The sequence below is a fragment of the Branchiostoma floridae genome, chromosome 5 (assembly GCF_000003815.2).
Source record: "Branchiostoma floridae strain S238N-H82 chromosome 5, Bfl_VNyyK, whole genome shotgun sequence".
Lineage (NCBI taxonomy): Eukaryota > Metazoa > Chordata > Leptocardii > Amphioxiformes > Branchiostomatidae > Branchiostoma > Branchiostoma floridae.
The window spans coordinates 16,458,276-16,479,268 of NC_049983.1; the positions used below are offsets into that span (position 1 = coordinate 16,458,276).

At 42.2% G+C, this 20,993-nt stretch overlaps 2 protein-coding genes across 6 annotated transcripts in view; one reads left to right on the forward strand and one right to left on the reverse strand.

The window, feature by feature from the left end:
* Positions 1 to 11,966, reverse strand: part of LOC118415443 (scm-like with four MBT domains protein 1) — a 50,225-nt gene extending 38,259 nt beyond the window's left edge. The window contains exon 1 of one of the 4 annotated variants that reach the window (XM_035820075.1): positions 11,838 to 11,966. In XM_035820075.1, the coding sequence (XP_035675968.1) occupies positions 11,838 to 11,858 (21 nt within the window). In that variant the 5' untranslated portion in view covers positions 11,859 to 11,966. Of the gene's footprint in view, positions 1 to 11,594; positions 11,762 to 11,837 lie in introns of those variants that run through there. The other 3 variants (XM_035820077.1, XM_035820078.1, XM_035820076.1) reach the window with 3 other exon arrangements.
* A 5,451-nt stretch (positions 11,967 to 17,417) lies between these two features.
* The window catches only part of LOC118415455 (perlucin-like), a 10,458-nt gene continuing 6,882 nt past the window's right edge, over positions 17,418 to 20,993 (forward strand). Inside the window, exon 1 of one of the 2 annotated variants that reach the window (XM_035820099.1) lies at positions 17,418 to 17,786. The gene's annotated coding sequence lies outside the window, so the exon portion shown is untranslated. Of the gene's footprint in view, positions 17,787 to 18,204; positions 18,780 to 20,993 lie in introns of those variants that run through there. The other variant, XM_035820098.1, reaches the window with a different exon arrangement.

Genomic DNA, 20,993 nt, shown 5'->3' on the forward strand with positions numbered 1-20,993 from the left:
CAAATGTTTTACTTTTGAGTTTTGTTGAAATAAGAGAACTCCATTTTACTGCAAAATGATAAAGTCAATGGTATAGTTCTAATTGCCTGAAAAAGAAATGATTTACTTGTAAGGACAAAAGAAAAACAATCCCAGAAAAATAAGCCTAACCAAGGAAAATAACAGGCCCAGACAATTTTCTCCGTGCCAGCATACTACAAACAACATTTGCATGTCTGAAATATCATATAACTTGGATCCTGGCCAAATTTCACAAACCAGCATTTTAGCAAGCAGAAAATATTTCTATTTGATCACGTATAAGCAAATGATTGAAGGAAGCGATGCAAATGTGACAGGATGCAGGAACCGTCCAGTTTTGTTTGAAATTGGAAACGTGGCATGACATCAATTATTATGCAAGCCAATGGGCTATTCCAAAAAATAACTGAGGAGAGGGGGTTGACGACATTGGACTGGACGCTTGGACTCTAGGGGTACTTAAGGTTGGACTGGACACTTGGACTCTAGGGGTAATACTGGAACGTTGGACTGGACGCTTGGACTCTAGGGGTACTTAAGGTTGGACTGGACTCTTGGACTCTAGGGTTAATACTGGAAGCTTGGACTGGACTCTTTGGACTCTAGTGGTACTTAAGGTTGGACTGGACTCTTGGACTCTAGTGGTAATACTGGAAGCTTGGACTGGACGCTTTGGACTCTAGGGGTACTTAAGGTTGGACTGGACTCTTGGACTCTAGTGGTAATACTGGAAGATAGGACTGGCAGGATTAATTATGCTATAGTCACAAAATTCATCAGTTTATGCTTTCTGAGCAGCTACAATGCATAATATTATAGAATTAAAACGGCCAATAAAGCTAGCTCTAAACAAAATACCCCAAATTGACGTTCTACATTGATTATGGTTGTCCGTCTACACTCTATGGCCCAATCTATACTCAGTTTTTGCCGATATCTTTGGAGAATTGTCGGGAGGGATCTGGAACGTTGGCCGCGGGACACCCGTGGCGCTTTCAGTCATAAATAGCTATATAGCCTAATGAGCCCGCATTATATGCTAACGAGCCCTCCCGAAGTCGGGGACACATCTACACGCGCGCGCGGAAGCTGTCGGGGACCCCTGCTAAGCTATCGTACAAATGGTACGGACCTTTCGAGAGAAATTCTGCCGATATCTTAATGGCGATATTGCAGTTCCATCTAGACGCTGAAAAAAAGCTGTCGGCGAGAGGTTGTTGGCTCGTGCCTATGTAGGGTTGTCTGTCTACACTCTACAGCCGATTACTACCTTGATACCTTTCATTTGTATATTTAGTATACTTTACTCAAGACATGAGTCTCTCGTAATATTGTAACATGTTCATTCACTGTCATAATTATGCTGCCTGTGGAGCTGGATACTAGTATTGCGTGCGAATCAAAATGGCGCGTGTTTTCGTCTTGCAACACCTGAATACCATTTATATTTTGAATTCGTTTACTACCCGCATTTTCCTTTGTATGAGGCAGCATAGAGGATGAGGCACATGTACAGGGCGGACGGGCAATACCCAGGCTTGAACTCGGCTTCTGCCATCACCGCACTGGTGCATAGTAGTGCAAGCCGGGCATGTGACAGGGTCATAGGAGAATAACAAGGAAGCAGTCACTGGTGGCAGGCCATTTCACCTGGAACATTGATGACTTTCAATGTCTCAAACGAACGTTAGAACTATGTGGCAAAACTTGTTTCCACTGCATATCATTAGCATATGATCCACAACCTCCTATTACCGTCACCAGTGACGGTTTGTCTTTAGACATGACAGAAACCGTCACGGGCCCCCCGCTGAACTGACCGATTGGCATTTGCTGTTCAGTGTTTGGCACTAGTTACACTTGATATATTTTTGAAAAAATAATTTTTCTAATAGGAAAACTCTGTCAAAAGCTTCTTGGTCAGATCAATGAAAGCTCCTTGGTCAGATTCCATGACTTGCCAGAAAAAAGCTGGCTCAAAAAACAACTAGAAATTGACCAGCCAGAGGAGCTCACTGAGCAGGCAACTCTGTATTCCAATGTCTGGTCAAGCCCTCTGAAAAAATGTTTGGGGCCATAATTTCTACAAATTGTTCAGACAGCCAGATGGGGGGGTCTAGAGACAAACGAAGTTCTTTATAACTTTGTACAAACATAACATTTCCAAAGTCTCTCAAAATTAGTAACAGCAAGGAGGTAATAGCCTCAATTGATACATGCCCAAATATGGCCCTGATCAATGTACTGTAGCCTCCTTTGCAGCCTTCCCCGAGTGCAGTGCCCCGAGTGCTGGCGGTTATTGTTGGGGCGGGCGCTAATTCATGATTTTCAAACTATGGGCCAGAGACAGGGTCTTATGTCACGAAGATCATAATTTTTCTGCGCAGACACCCTCCCCGAACAACAAACACCAGCGCTAATGTAGAAGGCCGCAAAGGGCCGTTCATTATGCTTTTTTGAGGGGTGTTGATATTACGTATTGCATCTACAGGATTATTTAGATTTTAATTTTTCAATCTTAACCTTTTTTTTTGCCTTGATACCATGGGCCCATGGGCTCTGCAGATTAGAAACTGTCTGGCCCCTTTATGACCCAGAACCTGACTACAGCCACCCAGGGAGGATCCATTGTTCTATTTTGGCTCAATGCAAATCAGGGTAATTCACACCCTGATGTTGATTAGGGTGGTGTTCACAAACAAACATCCCTGAATGAAGAGAGGCATGCTGAAGTTTATACACATGTACTTGTTGGGATCAAGAAGGGTATAAACTCCTTGCTTTAGATGTTGGGGGATGGGATGTTTAGGGAATTGGGGTAGAGAATTTAAAAATCCTATCTGACTCACGACACAAGGTATATGTACCCTGGAAGCCAGACAGGACCGGGTAGCTAGCGAGGTTTGTTAGCAATTTTTGTTCGGGGAGCCAAGGCAGTCAGCCCAACATCAATCTCACTCTTATCGCTACCCTTTCCGTCTGGTGTCGCCTGTCATGCAGAGCGTCCAAGAGGGGCTGGTCAGTGCTGTGATTAATGACACCACCGCCCAGCATGTCATCCCCCACCCTGCCCAGTGCAAAACCTTATTGGCTACAGCTGATTTCAACATAAAGGGTAGGTCCTAGCTGCCCGATCCCGGATGGCCTCCAGGGTAGGTATATGTGGTTTGACCAAGGACATAACACATTTTGTATATAATTAAAAGTTAACTCTCAATTTTATTTGACCAAGGATTTTTTTTATTTGACCAAGGAGGTTTAAAGGCAAGAACATTCTGTCCTTGGTTTATCAGATGGAGAGCTCGACCTTCACTTCAGTCCCTCTGTAAAAGTGACCATCAGGGTATAGAGATATTCTCCAAGCAGAAGTTCAGTTCTGGCTTTTTTTTTTTTTGCGTTCCTAGATGTTTTGGACATAAGGTTAAACAGGACAAGATAGAAAGGCTGACAAAAATGTCTAAAAACAAAAAAAGGCAGACCAGGCTGAACTGTGCTGGCAGAATGTTTACAGACACAGCAGACAGGAAGACTGCAACGGAGGGGGACCATCAACGGAGGGGATGGTCCCCAGTCAATTGCCAGTTAGGAAATTAGAGTAACTCAGTAAAGTCACGGTCTATATAACCTCCTTGGTAAAGTTGAGTAGTGTCAGCCAAGTAGAAGTCTTAAAGTTTTACACCACGGCTGTTTCACAATTGAGTGTACCAAACAGGTGTCACTGAGGTTGAAAAATCAACTTGAATATATTTCAAAATTAATGTTGGCAATTGAAAGGTACATACTTGGGGCTCAATATCCTAAAAGATCTCTGCACAACACCTCTCGGTTACTATAATACAGGGCTTTCTTTCATGGATCACCATGGGGGTACGGACGGGACAACTGTAAGACTGTATGTAAAGATATATACAGTACAGCCAGAGGAAGAACTAAAGATAAACACTATTCCATGTTATCTTCCATCACTAGTGTCCACAAGACCAGAAAACTAACTTTGATTTGCAGTAGCACCTTGTTGTGTCATTTTCTGGTCATTTATTGTAAGGCGATGATAACACCTTGCTGTCATTTTATGTGGAAGGAAAGGTCAAATACGAAATTTTTAAATTCAAGCACTTTGGTAGCTAAACTTTGGTAAAATTTCATTCTTTATATACTCCTACATAAGATTCTAGGTTTTATACATTGGCAACACAACAAGGGACTTGATGATTTTATGAATATGATATTATGTGGGGGTACGGACGGGACACAGCCAGACAACAGGCCAACAAGACTGATACTGCAGGGACTTGTCCAAACCTTTTGGAACACATTTATTCACCAAATACCAGTTAATTAAAGCATCTACAAATACTGCAATATTGTCTAAACTTTAAGGGAGTTAGACATTCTTATTAGATCTGATCTGAGAATGCCATTACTGGTAGCGTATTTTCTTTGATGGCGATGCTCCACGGTGAACTTGCTGGAATGTACCTGCTCTGTCAGGGAATCTGCAATTTCTTGACCTACTTGCAGTTCTCTTCTGCTCTCTTTTGCTACAGCAAGTACCCCTTTCTTCTCAAGGATTTTATTTTGATAGGAGACTTGAAAAGTATCTCGAGAACCTTTGCCTTTCTCCTTGGCGTGTCAGGTAGTGCCTATCTTGCCCTTTGCATTTACACTAACTGCACTAGTGGGAGGTGAGGAAAATGGGTTGTCACCATCAACTTAATCAGGAAGAGACTGAGCTGGGCTAGAGGAGAGCACATGGTCTGGGCAAAATGGGATGGTAACTTAAGGGGAATATCATATTTCATCTCATACCAGTCCCAGGCAGTTTATGGGAATTAATGAAAAACTGTTAAAGAATACGATGATGAATTCATTAGAAACTACTATTTTTATTGAGGAGATTAGATGTTTTTATCTTTTAAGTCTTTAGTATGTGTTATTTTAGCAATTGGAATGTCATTTTCCCCAATATTTTGCTTAAATCTAAAAGTGGGGGTACGGACGGGACAGGTGGGGGTACGGACGGGACAGGGGTACGGACGGGACATTTGCAGTTATACGGTGCTGTATTGGGCAAGGTCTTAATCATAGATTTGGTTTCTATAGTGGTTTGGTATCTGGTCAAAGAGACTTGTAAACTATCACAATCAAAAGCTTGTGGTATTAACTTAATATAGAAATTAAGGGGGGGTACGGACGGGACAAAATTTTTCGGAAAATGACAGCCGATACTTTGATCCTTCGCTGTGACTCAGATGAAAGTAGGAATGATCTCATTCTACTTTTGTTCTTTCACATACATCATATCAAATATTAACATGTCAAATTAACACTTATCACAGCACATTAAAATAATGCTACAGACTTTGAAACCTTTAAGTAAATATTACATTAAAATTGGTAACATGTGGGTGAAAATACAAAATAACCCTGATTGCCAAAAAAAAGTCGGAATATCTTCAAAAAATGGTAATAAATCTCTAGTTAACATATCCCTGCATGTACAAAATAAGGAATTTTAAGGTAGCAGCCATGTTTTTGATGTTAGATGCAATGGTTTAATTGTGAAAAAAACTGAATGACCCCTGGTAACACTAAAAATAAGACATTTCTTAGTAATATTTTTTACGATATTTTTGCCAAATATTGATGGATTTCTCTATTTCTTTTTTTGTTGTGTTCCTTGTTACATCAGCTTTTGGGAAATAAAAGTGTAAAACAGTAATGTCTTATGTAAACTTTCTTATCAACTGGTAACATGTGGAAAAATAAATGGGTACACTCAATTGTGAAACAGCCGACCAGTCAACCCCATGGCATTCTATACTATATTCAGTGAGGGATAATAACAACATGACCATAGAAAAATTCACCAACCAACACTGGCCACAGAGGCCTGACTGCACAGAGGGGATGACTGATATTAGCTGAAGTTTCTTTTTAAAAACTTCATCTTTACAAAATTTCATGCAGGTTTGAAGGGAAATAATGCCAGCTTGTTGATAACCCTGGTAGTGATTTTACAAATATCAGACTCCCATGCCAGGGGCAGGGATGTCTTGCTATTCTGAAGCAAAAGGAGATTTTGGCTGTGCTAGTGATATAACCCCTCCCTTGGGGACCTCCTGTTTGCAAACAGGAGGGTTCATGATTTTCTGACTATCAGTTGACCTTATGACCTCATGCATTTTTTTCACAGTTCACAAACACCAGGAATATGAAGTAATGAAGCAAATATGGTAAAAAGTTTCAATTTTTGGGCCAATATGTTACATAGTGCATATTCCAGGAGCTACAAGTACATATGGAAGTTGTAGTACTGTCCAATTGCAGCATTAGGACCTTGCTTCCAGTTTGAATAAACCGCAGTTTCCCCTCACTGAGGCTCAGCCAATCAGCAGTGACTGCGTTTATAGTCATGCTTGGCCTCAAAATTGAAAATCTTGAGAACTTTCATGTGGTGACCACTTTTCAGTATACTAACTTACATCCTTGCAAATACAAACAGCATAAGGTCTCAGCTGAGTTTCTAAAACTATCTCAAGTAGAGATGGTAGAGGTGGCAGACCATCCTGGTATAAACAAGCACAGTGATAGGTAACTCCATGGGTGGGCGAATAATTAGTCATGCATACTCCAGGCTGGCTAACAGCTGTGACTGTCTTGAAGATCTCCTTCACATCACTTCTTTGGAAACAGTCATACCTTTTGCTATGAGGGTAAGAAACAAATGGCATTGTAGTCTATATATGAGTTATTTTTCCCTGCAAGAAATCTGGATGAGCAAAGAAGATGAGCAATCTTGAAACAGAGGGAACAGGCACCCCACTGGGCAGAGTCTAACGAAGCCCACATGCATGTCATTTTGTACCTGGTGTTGTAACTTCCCTCCTGAATAAAGGACTACCAGTACAGGGTTGCTCTAGTTGACTTATTTTTTTAGTTCATGTTGTGGTTGATAAATCTACTAGCCTGTGACTAGACCCCCTCCCATTTTTTGTGTCCTCGATGTCTCTCCTCTAAGGAGTCTCACCAGGTGGCCCTCTGTCTTTCCCCACACACATATGCAGTTATCCTGTCAGCTCCTGACACCTGCTGGTGTTGTGGAACTGGGTTAAACATATTTTTTTTAAAATTCACTTGCCCTAGAGAGCAAATTCATAAAAAATCTGCTGGCCCAAGTCAACTTTTCACTGGCCCCAAATTAAATGTTTCTATGTATATCCCTGTACTTTTCAAACCAAGGAGTTGAGACTCTTGCAGCTTGTGCGGATGTCATGTACTTGTTGACAAGGAGCATGATCTATAGTACCTTGCATTACAGCGCAAGCTTCTACTAGTTCTAGAGCAGCTCAGACCAACATCTACCCTCTAAAGAATAGCACACATGGAATGTGGGGCAAAAGGATCGAGCCAGTGGTAACTATGACCCCGTTCACACTCAGAAAAACAATTTGAATAAAACAGTTATCTAAATTAAAAATTTTCTATCTGACCCAAAATTGTGTTCGCATTGCTCTTGGGCAATTCGATTAGTGTGCCCTCAGTCTTATCCGAATAAAACTTTCGCAGATGTATCGCTGCGTCTTGTGGTAGTTGGCGGTGAGATTCTTAACTTTATCTCTGCACCGTTCAAGGGATTTCTCAACTCCATGCTCCACCATTCCTTTTGATATATCTTCATAAATGTCCCTGTTTTTATGGACCTTCCCAAGCTTTTTCTGCGTTTCCTCCCGCCCCAGATGGAAATGAGCAGCTTCGTTTGTTCTGGTGTTCACTTTGCGAATGATGAAGAAAATGTCCCTTTCTCTCCGCTCATTGTTGTTGGAAGTAAAACACAACGGAAAATGCTTGCTGAAAAACGAAGCGATCAGGCGTGTGTAGTGTTTCCCACACGATGCAAAGTAGGACCCCAAGTTCCCGGATGCATGACGTCACACCCCGGAACGTAGCAGAATCCTATCCACTTGCGCGTTCACACTGCTGAATCGCATGAATCGGGACTCCCCGCAGCGCAGTTCTATCCACCTCCCCGAGTGATTTGGGAGCGTTCACACTGCAGAAACTTATTCGAATTGGGCTGTTTATTAGGATAACATGTTTTTTCAAATTGTTTTTCTGAGTGTGAATGGGGTCAAGGCTGGTACTCAGGCTGGCTGATTGTGGATGAATGGTAGGGTAATTACAATTTGGCCCAATCTGCACTTTCACTTGCAATGCCAATCACCTCGCTTAGATCAAGGAGGTTCTATCAAGGCAACTTTTTTATGCCAATCTTTCTTTTTTAATTCGCTTGCTCACATCACTTTTTGGATTCCCAGAGGATGTCATCCATACAATCAAATCAACATGACCTAATTAAGAAATAAGTGCTGTTACAGTGCAGGACTAGTATGAATGTACCTTATACCAGAAAAGCGGCCTGCAGGCCGATTTCAGCTTCTAATGAATAAATAAAGGTTTCAAACAAACAACAAACCTTAGTTTTAGGTTACATTATAATATGAAGTGTCCATCCTGGCATGGGATGATTTTTTTCAAGTTCAATTTTGGAACAGTCCCTTTTTGGCATAAGAAGGACAGAGTAAAAATTTCTAAATTTGGTCATAAGCAAATACCAACCTTTCTACTACTACTAGTTACCTTCACTTACAGATTTCCTACAGATTTGAAAATGTTTTCCTGAGAGGATGTTGGCAAGAACGGCCAACTACTATAAAATAGCTACATTGTTGGTATGTTTGTTGTGTATTAGGATCTATAGAATTAAATATTCAGGCAGATCTACCAGTGGCATAAGGAGTTTGGCTGGTCAAGAGTCCTACCAAAGTGTCTATTCAGTAGATTAAAACCGTTAATGTATTAGAAGCTGTGGAAACAATATTCCCCTGAACACATCTTGAAATCTTTTTCAGTTTCCCTCTGTCCTAGTCTGCTGGACTAGGACTGGGTATGCATACCCAGGTGCATACCCATCAAGTGACCAGTCTAGCATTGTTGAATGCTCAGGCCTGTTATCAGTAGGGATAATCACTGCCCCTCCCACTTGCCCCACCCATCTCTTCAAGAAGGGTAAACTGCAAATCCTTTGCAATGCCAAGTGTAAACCAGCAGTCATTTGACGCATGATGGGGGGGTTGTTGATAGGAGGAGTGATGAACTGAAAGTTTTATCTAAGACCCTGTTTACACTAAAAAAAGAACAAACTGATTACGATTCCCTGGTACCTGGACTTAGATACTTTTATACTTTCGTACAACATTGTAGGTTTTCTCAAACCCAGGTCATTTAGGGTCATGACCTAACTAACATAGTATATGTTGGCAAAGAGGGAGATCTTCTGCTCAAGTCAAAGATGTCCTTGTTTTTTCGTGCATTTTTCTAGTTTGCTCTGTGCTTCATGTATTTCCTCTCTCCTCCAAAGCGCGATCAAAAGCTTAATTGTTTGCTTCCAATTCCACTTGCCTTGACCCTGTAAAGCATTTTTTTTTCTTTCCAGACATTATCGATAGGCACAAGAATAAGTTAAAGACCAAACAGGAGTGCCCTGGGCACAGCACTAAGGAAGTACTCCCTACTGTGACCATCCCAGCAGCTAGAGGGGTGAATTGACCCCTATAAATACATAAACTAATAAAAATCTCAGACTGTCTACACACTGGAAACAAAGGTAGGGACAGATTAGCATAAAATACTGGTCAAAAATTCAAATATTTTTCTCTACTGGTTTTCAAGGAAACACTATCAAACCCTGCAGAATTATCAAGATAGTTGTAACAAAGTTACATAATCGAGGTCCTAATAACAGCAACTTTCAAATTTTGGGAAACCAACCTTGTGTTCAAATTGAAACTTTCAAGTCTGCTCTGCCAACTTTGTATCAAAATGTCTTTTTGTATCTACACATGATTGCAACTTGAAAATCTTCCTTATAACTGAATTAGCTCTGATATTTATGTGTCTAGAAATATGGCTAATAATGTGGTGTCTGTTTGCAAGTGTACCAACAGGGGCTATGTAGACTGTACATGTAACTGTCAGTTATGTCTCACAGTACCAGAGTAAGACAAGCCAGCATTTTCATTACTTTATATTCTGGGTTAGGTAAAGCTTTATGTATAATCATACTTTAATACCTAATGTAGTATCCTAATATCAAAATTGAATTGAAAATAAACTTGTGTTGGTCAGCCGTCTCAGCCAGCCTTCCCCGATGTGAACTCCACCACAGTGAACAGAAGACTGAGCTCTAGTAGTTTACGTTAGCCGAATTTATTGGGTGGTTTTATAGTACGGGGTTGGTCTTTAAGTGAGCAAACTTGTCAGCGTGGCATGTGGTATGGGTCCCGAACTACGCAAACTTTGACCTTGTGTACCTGGATATACAACCTCCAACTGGGGGAAAATTTGCATAGAATCTATCCACGTTGCGTTCAATTTCAGGGTTCGAGCCAAGCCGATTGTTCGCAAGTGTCTCAAACTATCTCTTAAGAATGTATTGCAAACGAGCTGGATCAGTGAAAATCCAAGCCGATTGGAGCGTTCACATTAAAAAAAACAATGACCTCTCCACCGCAAAGCCAACACTAAGACGAAAATTATTAGGCGAGGGAAAGCAGGACTTCGGTCGTAATATTTTGGACTGGACAGTTGGACTCTAGGGGGTCGTAGTATTTTGGACTGGACTCAGGGGTTTGAAGCATTTGGACTGGACAGTTGGACTCTAGGGGGTCGTAGTATTTTGGACTTGGACTCAAGGGGTCGAAGCATTTGGACTGGACAGCTGGACTCTAGGGGTCGTAGTATTTTGGACTTGAACTCAAGGGGTCGAAGCATTTGGACTGGACAGTTGGACTCTAGGGGTCGTAGTATTTTGGACCCGGACTCTAGGGGTCGAAGCATTTGAACTGGACAGCTGGACTCTAGGGGTCGGAAGCAAATTTCGGTGTCGTCAACCCCCCCTCTATTTTTTTTTTTTGGAACAGCCCAATGTGCAGCCATGCATGTAAAGCTCGCCCTGCCCACGACAGTCACTCTGCCAAAATACAGTTCTCCCGCCAAAAATTTAGCCCCCAAACACAAAATTCCTCCATCGTTCACTGCAAGAATATATCCACCACGGTACAAATTTAAAGAAAAAGGGAAATATTTCGTCTGGAATTTTTTTCCAGCGGATAAAAATCTTTTTTCCCGGAAGCCCAGTTGGCCACTGAGGTCCGCCATATTGAAAAACGGGAAGAGAGAAAATGGCGACTCGCGAAACCAAAACGATCGTCACTTCTTTCTGAGCGAAAAAATCACTTTTGCCACCGACACAAACACGAGACATCCCTGTCAAACCTTACCTAAGTACCTTATAGACTATTTTCTGGTGTTTTTCCCGCAAGTTTGACAGAAATATTGCAGAATTTCGAGGCTGGAGTCGAGGGTTTTGCCGAGCGGGGTCAGCCCGCTTGCAAAAATAGAAGCCCAGTCAGACGACCCACCCACACAAATTCACTCACAAATATCGTTAGGAAAAACTACAAGACAACAAAACACAAGCAAACAGACTTCATAGTAAGGTAGAATGATACGTTTTCCACGGAATGCGTGTGTCAGGAGTCGTCGGGAAGGAATCTGGAAGGTTTTTCACGGGTTCTAGTCCGACGCTCGAGCTCCACAAGTAAAACAAACAAAGCAACTTACCCAAAGACGTCATGAATACACGTCACGCACACGACCTAAAATCACCACATTTATCAACTAAATTACCACACCACAACCAGAAAAAAACGAGAACAACACTGATAACACAGTTATCTACTGTCTGCACCAACCTTTATGTCTTTCTCGGCCATTTTCGACAAGTTTCTCGGCTCCAAAATTTTCTGTTTCGCTCGGAGGGCCGAGGATATATTTTCCAAGATGGCACCTGTAAACTCAAGAGCGCATGCGTAAGAATGAAAGTCATTTTGTTGTTGTTGTTGTTGTGTCTCTGCAAAATAAACAACAACTAAGTTTGGTTTGTCACTAGTAATTAATTTCCTAATGAAAAAGTTGCGTTGATGCAAGAATGCCTGAAAAATTTCTGTTTAGCGGCGTATTTCGTTGGTTTGGATGCAATGTTTTGACTCGCCGCCATCTGCATTTCCAAAGCGTCGCCAAAGGGGGCGGGGACTTCTCTCTAAGCAGAGGTTAGGCTTCGGCCTGTTTTGGGATTTTTTTTCGGTCTTTCTATTCTATTACGCTTTCTTTTTTTATCTGCTAGCTAAACACAAGCACAAAAAGAAAACGTGACAAAATAGAAAGTCCGTAAAAAAAACCCAGAAAGACGTCAAAACGAGCGGGAGCTTCTAACGTAATCTCTGCTTGAAGAGTAATGTTAGAGGTTAAAGAGTGATGGGCGTTTTCAGCACGCACGAAATGGCGGGGGCTGATTAAAATGCATGAGATCATTTCAACAGATATTTTAAGCGTTATGTCACGATCTATTCTTTGCACACGTTTTTCCGCAAGGGCATTACTGTGACCTCAAACAAAGAAGAGAAAAGCTGATCAACTGGTGCCCGTTTTTTTTAGTCCCGCATGCACGACACAGTTGAACAGATCCAAAAATAGTGTTAGAATAAATGCAAAAGTATAAACACCTTTGGCACTAGGCGGTTTGAAATGGATAAACTATTAGTATGACACCATGCACGTGTAGCTCCGGCTTTTTTTCAATGCGAATCTATAGCGTTATTGATTTAAGTAAATTAGTCACCGTGTGAAAATGTTGTAAAGAGAGAGACATATTGTGTATCAATAATCAGGCTAGCCTTGAAATAACGCGTTGCCGGCATTCCTGTATTAAGGAGCTAACGTTTCTTACAAAGGCTGACACATCGGGGGCTCAGCTTGGCGGGTGATTGTTGTATTTCTCAATAATTAGAGCCTAAAAAAATGAGCAATCAACAGTCAACAAAACTGCTAGACACCACAGTTAACCCATGACCGCATGATACCTTAGCTGCAATGTGTTATCAGGCACGTTTACAGGAGCTGAATTGTCAATAGAATTCAGGTAGTCTGTGGGACACAGACTCTGCTGTGGGGACTGTAACTGGCACCTCCCCTCAGAGGCCGGCGGATGTTGGGCGGGCTGCTATAAGCGAGATTTAATCAGGCTAGAAATAACGCGTTGCCAGCATTCCTGTAAGAAGCTAACGTTTCGAACAAAGCCTGACACATGAGGGGCTCAGCTTGGCGGGCGATTGTTGTATCTATCAATAATTAGAGTCTAAAAAAACTAGCAAGTGAACTGTCAACAAAACTAGACACCGTTAACCCTTGCTCGCATGATACTTCAGCTGCGATGTGTTATCAGGTTATGTAAGGAGCTGAATTGTCAATAGAATTCAGGCATCGCGTTTTTTTGGTAGTCAACGGAAATTGACGGAATTTTGTCCGTTAATCTTTGGAGACTATAAATAGACGTAACACCACCCTTATAACGTTACTGCTCTTTGATATAAAGACTAATCAAGTAATGCAATAAAGAGATGTTAGGGTCTGTACACTGAGAATGCGTTATTCATGTCCAATGTACAATGTGAGACTCTGTGTACGCAGAAACATTTTGTTTCAATTTTAGAAGTCTGAAATTTACAACAATATTTACGACAATGTTACAACTTTCAATTCCATTGATTACGACTATAACGTTACTGCCTAGTAATACAATTTGTTTTCGAAGCTTTCTGGAGAATGTCTTATACACTTGGGTATCTGAAGTGTGCATCCCTCTGAGACTAATGATTCTTGATCAATTTATTTATTTAGACAAATTTAACATCGTGCATGTGGTGGACATGCAAAAATTGTGGGCGTTTACGTTATGGCGCATTTGAACGAAAAAAAAATACACACACACACGCAAGTTACGTGATACATCGGAAACCTGATACCGACTGTCATCATTTGGCTTGATAGTCGTGTGCGCGCGTAAATTAGCATTATCGATTCTTGATGCAGTGTTTGTTCTTTAATGAAGTCCGATCGCCGACGTCCGTTGTTTAAAAGCAGAAATAAAGTATGTACTCTCCAAGCAGAGGTCAGGCTCCGGCCGTTTTTTTGACGTTTTTTTAGTCGTTTTTATCGGGTTTTCTATTTTGTACTCTTTCTTGATGCCTCGTCAGACCGCGAGACAAAGCGTACAACATGGAAAGCCCGATAAAAACGACTAAAAGAAAACGTCAAAAACAGCCGGAGCCTAACCTCTGCTTGGATAGTAAAATAAAACCGTGGGCCTTCTAGACATTGTGGTACAGTATTTGCATACAGGGTGGGGAAAGGTCACAAAATTTGCAATCAGCTGGATGTTGTAAGTTAAATTTGTATTTTTTTTTTATTCTCAAATATTTTGCCTTTGCAACATTCAGTTCATCGTAGAATTATGACATTAAACGTTGATAAGCAAGATTCTGGTATCAATAATTAAATCATGATCTTGCCACCAACAAGGTAATTCGCAACAATGTGTCGTGAACAATGTTACATACATACAAACTAGCTATTGGCGTGATCTGCCATGTTTGTATGGGTGGATTTTGAAACCAAATATAATCAGAATTGCTTTTGACTTTAGATTTTGGTTTTTGAATTTTAATTCATTTATTTATTCATTAATTAATTGATCTCTTTGGCACTACGCCGCAATAACGGAACACGTTTTATCTTATCCCCCGTATACGTTGGCAAAATTCAGGTCACAAAATTATGATCATAAGCAAAATATTATGTATGCCACCCACACGCGCACGTAGTGACGCCAAGGCCTAGACTGTTTCCAAGAAGAAGAAAATTAAATAATTCAATCGCAGACTTGTACCTTCATGTGTACATATGCTGATTGGCTACGACTCTCCCGTTAGCCATTATAGGGTGAATGGCTAGATATCGTACAATCCTGACACCTGATTGAGTGCGAAATCGCAACTATTCATATATACACAGGGGAGTACCATGAATTTGTTAAAAAGTCGTTTCCTTTCCAATGGCATCTAAAATGGGTCAGTGTAATTCGTGCATCTAATTGACTCTCTTAACTTTTACTGCAATCAAACTTCAGGTCGTAAGACGGGGCTGTTTTATTATAATAGTAAATTGTATGTACATCAAAGTTGTCATGGTAAGCTAAAATCTAGCTAGATCGATATCGATACAGTACTGTAAATGCATGTAAGTTCGCGGTAGCGGTAAAATGGTGTTTTCACGGTGGTTTTAAGTTCGCGGTAGCGCCATAGACTGTAGCCATTTAATATACTAGTAATGGATACATGTTTGCGGTGGTTTTACTACGGTTCGCGGTGAAGTGGCCACCACAAAAACCGCGAACATAAAACTACTGCGAACAATTTTGCATTTACAGTAATTATAGTAGTAGCTGATGTATTTTAAATCAACATCCGTTGACGTTGTGTGCACAAAGTAGTGACGTACACGTACACGTGATGAGCTGTCTACCCGTACCCACAGCCAGGTTGTGTAATATCCACGTCATCTTATTATGCGAACCAGCGACGAGACAATCATTGTAGGCGGGCCTAGTACTAGACACCCGCCCCCCATAAAAATAATGAAATGGGGTAAATAATAACATCTGGCGTACCCGGGTAAACAACCTATGGTGAGAATATCTGGATAGCCTGATAGACTACCATATACCATTACAAAACTGTAAGTAAAAGCCAGACCCATGCATGAAGCATGCTAAGGAGGCAACAAACACTTGAACTTTATATACAAGGCCTGGAGCTGTTGTCTGGCGGAGTGACGCACACATGATGATTCGTCTACTGGCAACCAGATTGTGTAATTCACGTCATCTTATCATTATGCGACCTAGCAACAAAACAATCATATTATTACTGTGTACCGTAGACTCCCTCCAAAAAAATTCTCATGCGACATTGCAACCAGACAATTATATCACTGTAGGTGGCCTTGTATAATAGACTCCCTCCAAAACAACTGGTATGAGTTGAATGGTAGCATTTTGGTTTTCTAAGCTGAGGTGGTGAGAAGAAGAAGGACTGCGTAAAATGGACAGAGACATCTACCAGGAGGCCTGTCCGGTCTCTCCATCGATGGTTTCGCCCCGAAGGATCGCCCGTGACCAGACCCCCACTACTGCTACTGGAACCGCCAAAGATGGGCTGAAAGAAACATCGGGACAAGAGGGTAAGATATTCTCACTTGTTCAGCCCAGAAGTCACAATAAACATTAAATCGAAACTGTGAAGTTGTACTTAATCTTATACTAATGACGCTAGGGTTTCTTTGAGTCTATGTCACGAAATATAGATTAGTAATTGACCTAAGATATCAGACTAAGTATGTCTGCATACTGGTTTAATTTAACCAAACAATTACTTTCAAAAGTTTGTGCACATAAAGCTGTTACTAATTTTTTGTGTGTTTCTCTTGGGATGAGATTAATCTATTGTAGCAAAGTTATTGTCTAAAGGCGAATCCGAATAACGTGATAACAGTTAATGACAGTTGGATGAGGCATGAGTCTATTGTAGTTGCTCTATTAGCTAATTTATAATTAATTACTAATGTTCTAAATCGTAACTTTGTACTTAATTGACTTTACTAATCGACCCTTTCCTGAAATACGTGAACTATTTGATTTTAACAGAAGTGTACTTTTCTTATCGTTTGGAAACCGTTGAGGAATTAAGATATTACATGTTTTGTTAAAAGGAAAATGTTCATGGGGGTTTCTTTTCGTGGCATGGAGAAAAGGGACTGTTCATTTTTGGTTCACGGTTGGAACAAGGGGATATGCGGGCAGGGCAGTCACGCTGAACAGGTCAACGTTAACGTACATCACACCACAAGCGAACAGTCCCCCTTTGCTGTATTTTGATATGGCTTTTTTCGATTCTCTGTAGTATCTCTCAAAATATCGAAGAACAAAAAACGTATTCCAGTCTAACGACGATCGACAAACGGCCGATCCTCATTTATCTTTGGATAATATTTCTGCTTTTATCAAAGACTACATTCCAGGAGTCGGCATGAGGAGCGCTGGTCAGTCCCAACTTGACTCCCAAGTCTTGCCCAGCGCCATGAAGGCCATGCCCGTACTGGCCATCATTCTGAACTGCTGTCTGCTTGGTACAGTGATCTTTATTGGTGAGGAAAAAATCGGCTGAGATTCTATGTTTTTACACACTTACAAAGTCGAGAAATGTAACAGGGCAGTTATAGAATCTGATATCTTAATACATGGAAATGAAGCAAGAGAAAAGCTGACCCATAATACCTTCCTCACATTAATAACGGTATATATTGCAAACACATATTGGCCGCAGTGTGCGAATTTAGCCAGTTCTACGTATACAGGGCGGAAAGTTTCGAAACAGCATAGAAACGAACTTGATTACTTAAGACTCCTCTGCACAACATACAACCACCACTATTTAAAAGTGCACCGGACACATGAAACAAAGCTAGAAGTCTGGATTTTCAACAAAATAAGACTGAAACCCCTAACTTGTGACACCTAGCTCTTAAGTATCAACATTTCTCCTCAAATGGACACAGGTAGTTTGAATGAGGGTATATGACGTCATGTCCCTGTATCTTTCTTAGCTGTCACAGTGTCGGACCTAAAGTTGTCAGTCAACAAGCTGGACCAAAAGACACTGAACCTACAGCTGTCCGTCAGGCAGATAAATCAGCAGGCAGAGAAATGTACTACTGGCCAGGCTGTCGTCTCTACCTGGCCGAGACAGGTATACGCAGAACATGAAACAAGAAATCTTTTTAAAAAAGCTGTGCCTTGCCGCGTATTTTATGTTATTTTGGTAAGTTAGACTAGATTCTACGCTTAAAAATCCCGAGTTCCACATGTCGCCCCCCCCTCATTATCATAATTTATGTCAGATGAATTATTGGCACATTAAACAGGTTTTGTAAAACTTTTTGACCCACAATGAATATGCATTATTTTTTATTACAAACTAAGTTCCTTCTGATGCAATTTGTGATATATATTTATATAAACATGGTGAGTTAAAGCGTAGATTTATTACGCTGGACCACATACAGTAACATGCGTCTAGAAGAGCGTTTTAATACTCGCCTGGAATGTACCATTGTCTAACTGAGCCATGAAACTCGGCACGTTGATCACGTAATTGTGACGCTTTGATGAGTTGATCTATTGGTTTGCAAGTCGGTTGAACTCTGGGCTTATTGAGTTGATCTAATGGTTTGCAAGTCGGTTGAACTCTGGGCTTTAATGAGTTGATCTAAAACTGCAGAATCTAGTTGCAGCATTGTGGTTTACTTCTGCCCCCCGCCCATTGCGTTGACTGGGCTGAGAGGGGCAGAGGTGGTCCATCCATTGTGGGGCGTTCGCCCTGTTTCGCAGCTGCAAAATCTAGTTGCAGCATTGTAGTTTCTGCTGTCCCCCGCCCATTATATAGACTGGGCTGAGAGGGGGCAGAGGTCATCCATTGTAGGACGCTGCTCTGTTTTGCATTTCAAGGGTTGAGACAGACAGTGGTGTCCATTTTGTCTGAGTGGAAATTTCCACTTGGGCTTGCTCCTTGGCAAATTTAGCAATTTAGTTTGAGAACCAGTAGCGCCCGGAGAGGCTGCCTAGTTTATTGGTTCGTACTTGGTTGTTCTTTAAGCGTGTCAGTTTGGTTACACGCCTTCATTTACGTTACGTTTTCAACCCTTGCTGCCCGTGGAGTCCGTGGAGGCTGTCTGATTTACAGGTAGTGTTTTTCAGGGTCTCTGGCAGCTCTGTCTGCTCATATTTTGGTTCCTTTTTAGTTTTATTTCAATTGGTTCTAGTTAAAGCTGCATTATGAAGCGTCCTCTTTCAATAAAAGTTGCCGTGTACCGTGATCGGTTAACGTATGAACAAGTGTTTACTTTGCTGAGCGAGGTTTCGGCTCCCATGAGCAGCATTCAGGCTGTTCAGTCTCTGGGACCAAACTCATTCGACGTGTCATTTTCCTCGGTACACGAGCGTACATTGTATGCGGGGAAACTGTCTGGTTTAGACGCCGTGGATGTGTCATCTTACGCGGCGGCGGAGATAATTGTCACGGCCACAAGAATTCCGTATGAGCTCGATGACAACTATGTCAGGAACTGGTTAAATCAATACTGTGCCGTCATCACGTCCCGTATGGTAACATACCGGGACAGACCGACCATCAAAAATGGGAACCGGCAATACAAAGTAGTTTTAAAGCCGGGATGCAATATACCATCAGCATGGAAAATGTTTGACGGGAGGATGGTTTTCTTCAGGTATGTGGGGCAGCCCCGTACCTGCTTGAGATGCAACCAGGAAGGCCATGAGTCGGCAAATTGTGCAGTAACATTTTGCAACAAATGCCAATCCATTGGGCATTTGGCCATGGATTGTACCAACGATGTTGTGTGCCTCAGTTGCAGGGCAGAGGGACATACGGCCCGCCGTTGTCCCCTGTCCTTCGCAAACAGGATTAAGATGGGAGCCAGTTGGGCTAAGAGCCAAGAGCTCCCGGCAGGTGTGAGTCAGGTCCGTGAACACCATGATGGAGGGGATCCTCAGACTGTAAATAAGCCTGTTCGGTCGGAACTGGCCCATGTTTCTGACGCAGAGTCTGGTGTATCTGATCCTGTTTCGCCTCCAGGTCACCCTGGCAGTGTGGACCCGGGTACTTCTTCGGCTGTGAAGTCGGATGTTTCTTCTCCGGTCGTGGAGCCGGAGGATTCTCCTCCGGTCGCGGTGGTTGAGCCGTCTGAGGACGTGCTGTCGGAGGCCGCTCCTTCTCTGACCAAGTTTTCTCCGGTCGCGGTGGTTGAGCCGTCTGAGGACTTGCTGTCGGAGGCCGCTCCTTCTCTGGCCAAGCCTGGCCTTTCTTCCTCTTCTAGCGAGCAGGTACCCTCAACATCTGCTGCTCCGGTACCGGCCCCTCGCGCCCGGTCCCAGAGAAGGAGGCGTAAGGCGGCCAGTCCTATCCGACCTGTTACTCGTCGGTACATGTGTCAGGGTTGTGAGTTGGATTACACAATCACTCTGGAGGTGGTGTCTTGTCATCAGTGCAAGGCAGACATAACTCCAGAATCTGCTCTCCTTGCTTTCTGTGAGGGCCCAGTTTGTCAAAGCGATAATCGCCTCTTTCTTTGTCAGAGCTGCCATGATGGCAACTCTGATATTGCTGACAAAGATTCCAGGAAAAGGTGTAGGGGTGATTCCAGTGAGGGATCTGCCTCTGCAAAGACTTTGTCGAAAGGAAAAAAGATTCGTAAGGAGCCGGATTCCGACTCCAGTCTTGTTATCGAGGAGTTTCCCTCGGAGAGTCTTCGTTCTGTGGACGGTAACGAGTCTGACTCTACTGTTGGCTCCAGAAGCCTCATCATTGATGAGGATACTTCGGATGCCTCTCAGGCTCCAAGTCCCGATTTGGTAGCAAAGGCGAGAGCCATTGTCATCTCCTCTGACTTGTACAAGAATAAGGCTGTCTTTGTGTGCAACCAGTTTATTTCTCATGGTTGTGACGAACTCTTGCATAGTTTTAGGTCTTTGAAATCTCACCTTGCAAAGGCGCATGGCATCTCCGGGGACATTGTGCCTTGTAAGGTTGGTAATTGTTCGAGGTTTTTTAAAACCACCATGTTATGTCTCAAGCACCTCTACAATGTCCACCCCCAATTTGTTAACCGAATTGGTGTGGAAGGAATTGATGATCTGTACCACTAATTCCTCACATTCCGATGTTGTTTGACATTCCTTCTCTATGTAGCCTCATGGTTCTTATTGCTACACTCAATGTCTGTGGGCTCCGTAGTCCGCAGAAGAGGAGGCAGGTTTTCGGCTTTTGCCGTCAACATAAATTTGACGTTGTTTGCCTCCAAGAGTGCCATGTTTCGTCAACATCTGAAGCGGTGCTCTGGGAGAAGGATGGGGAGGCAAGCGTTTTGGGCATTGGGCT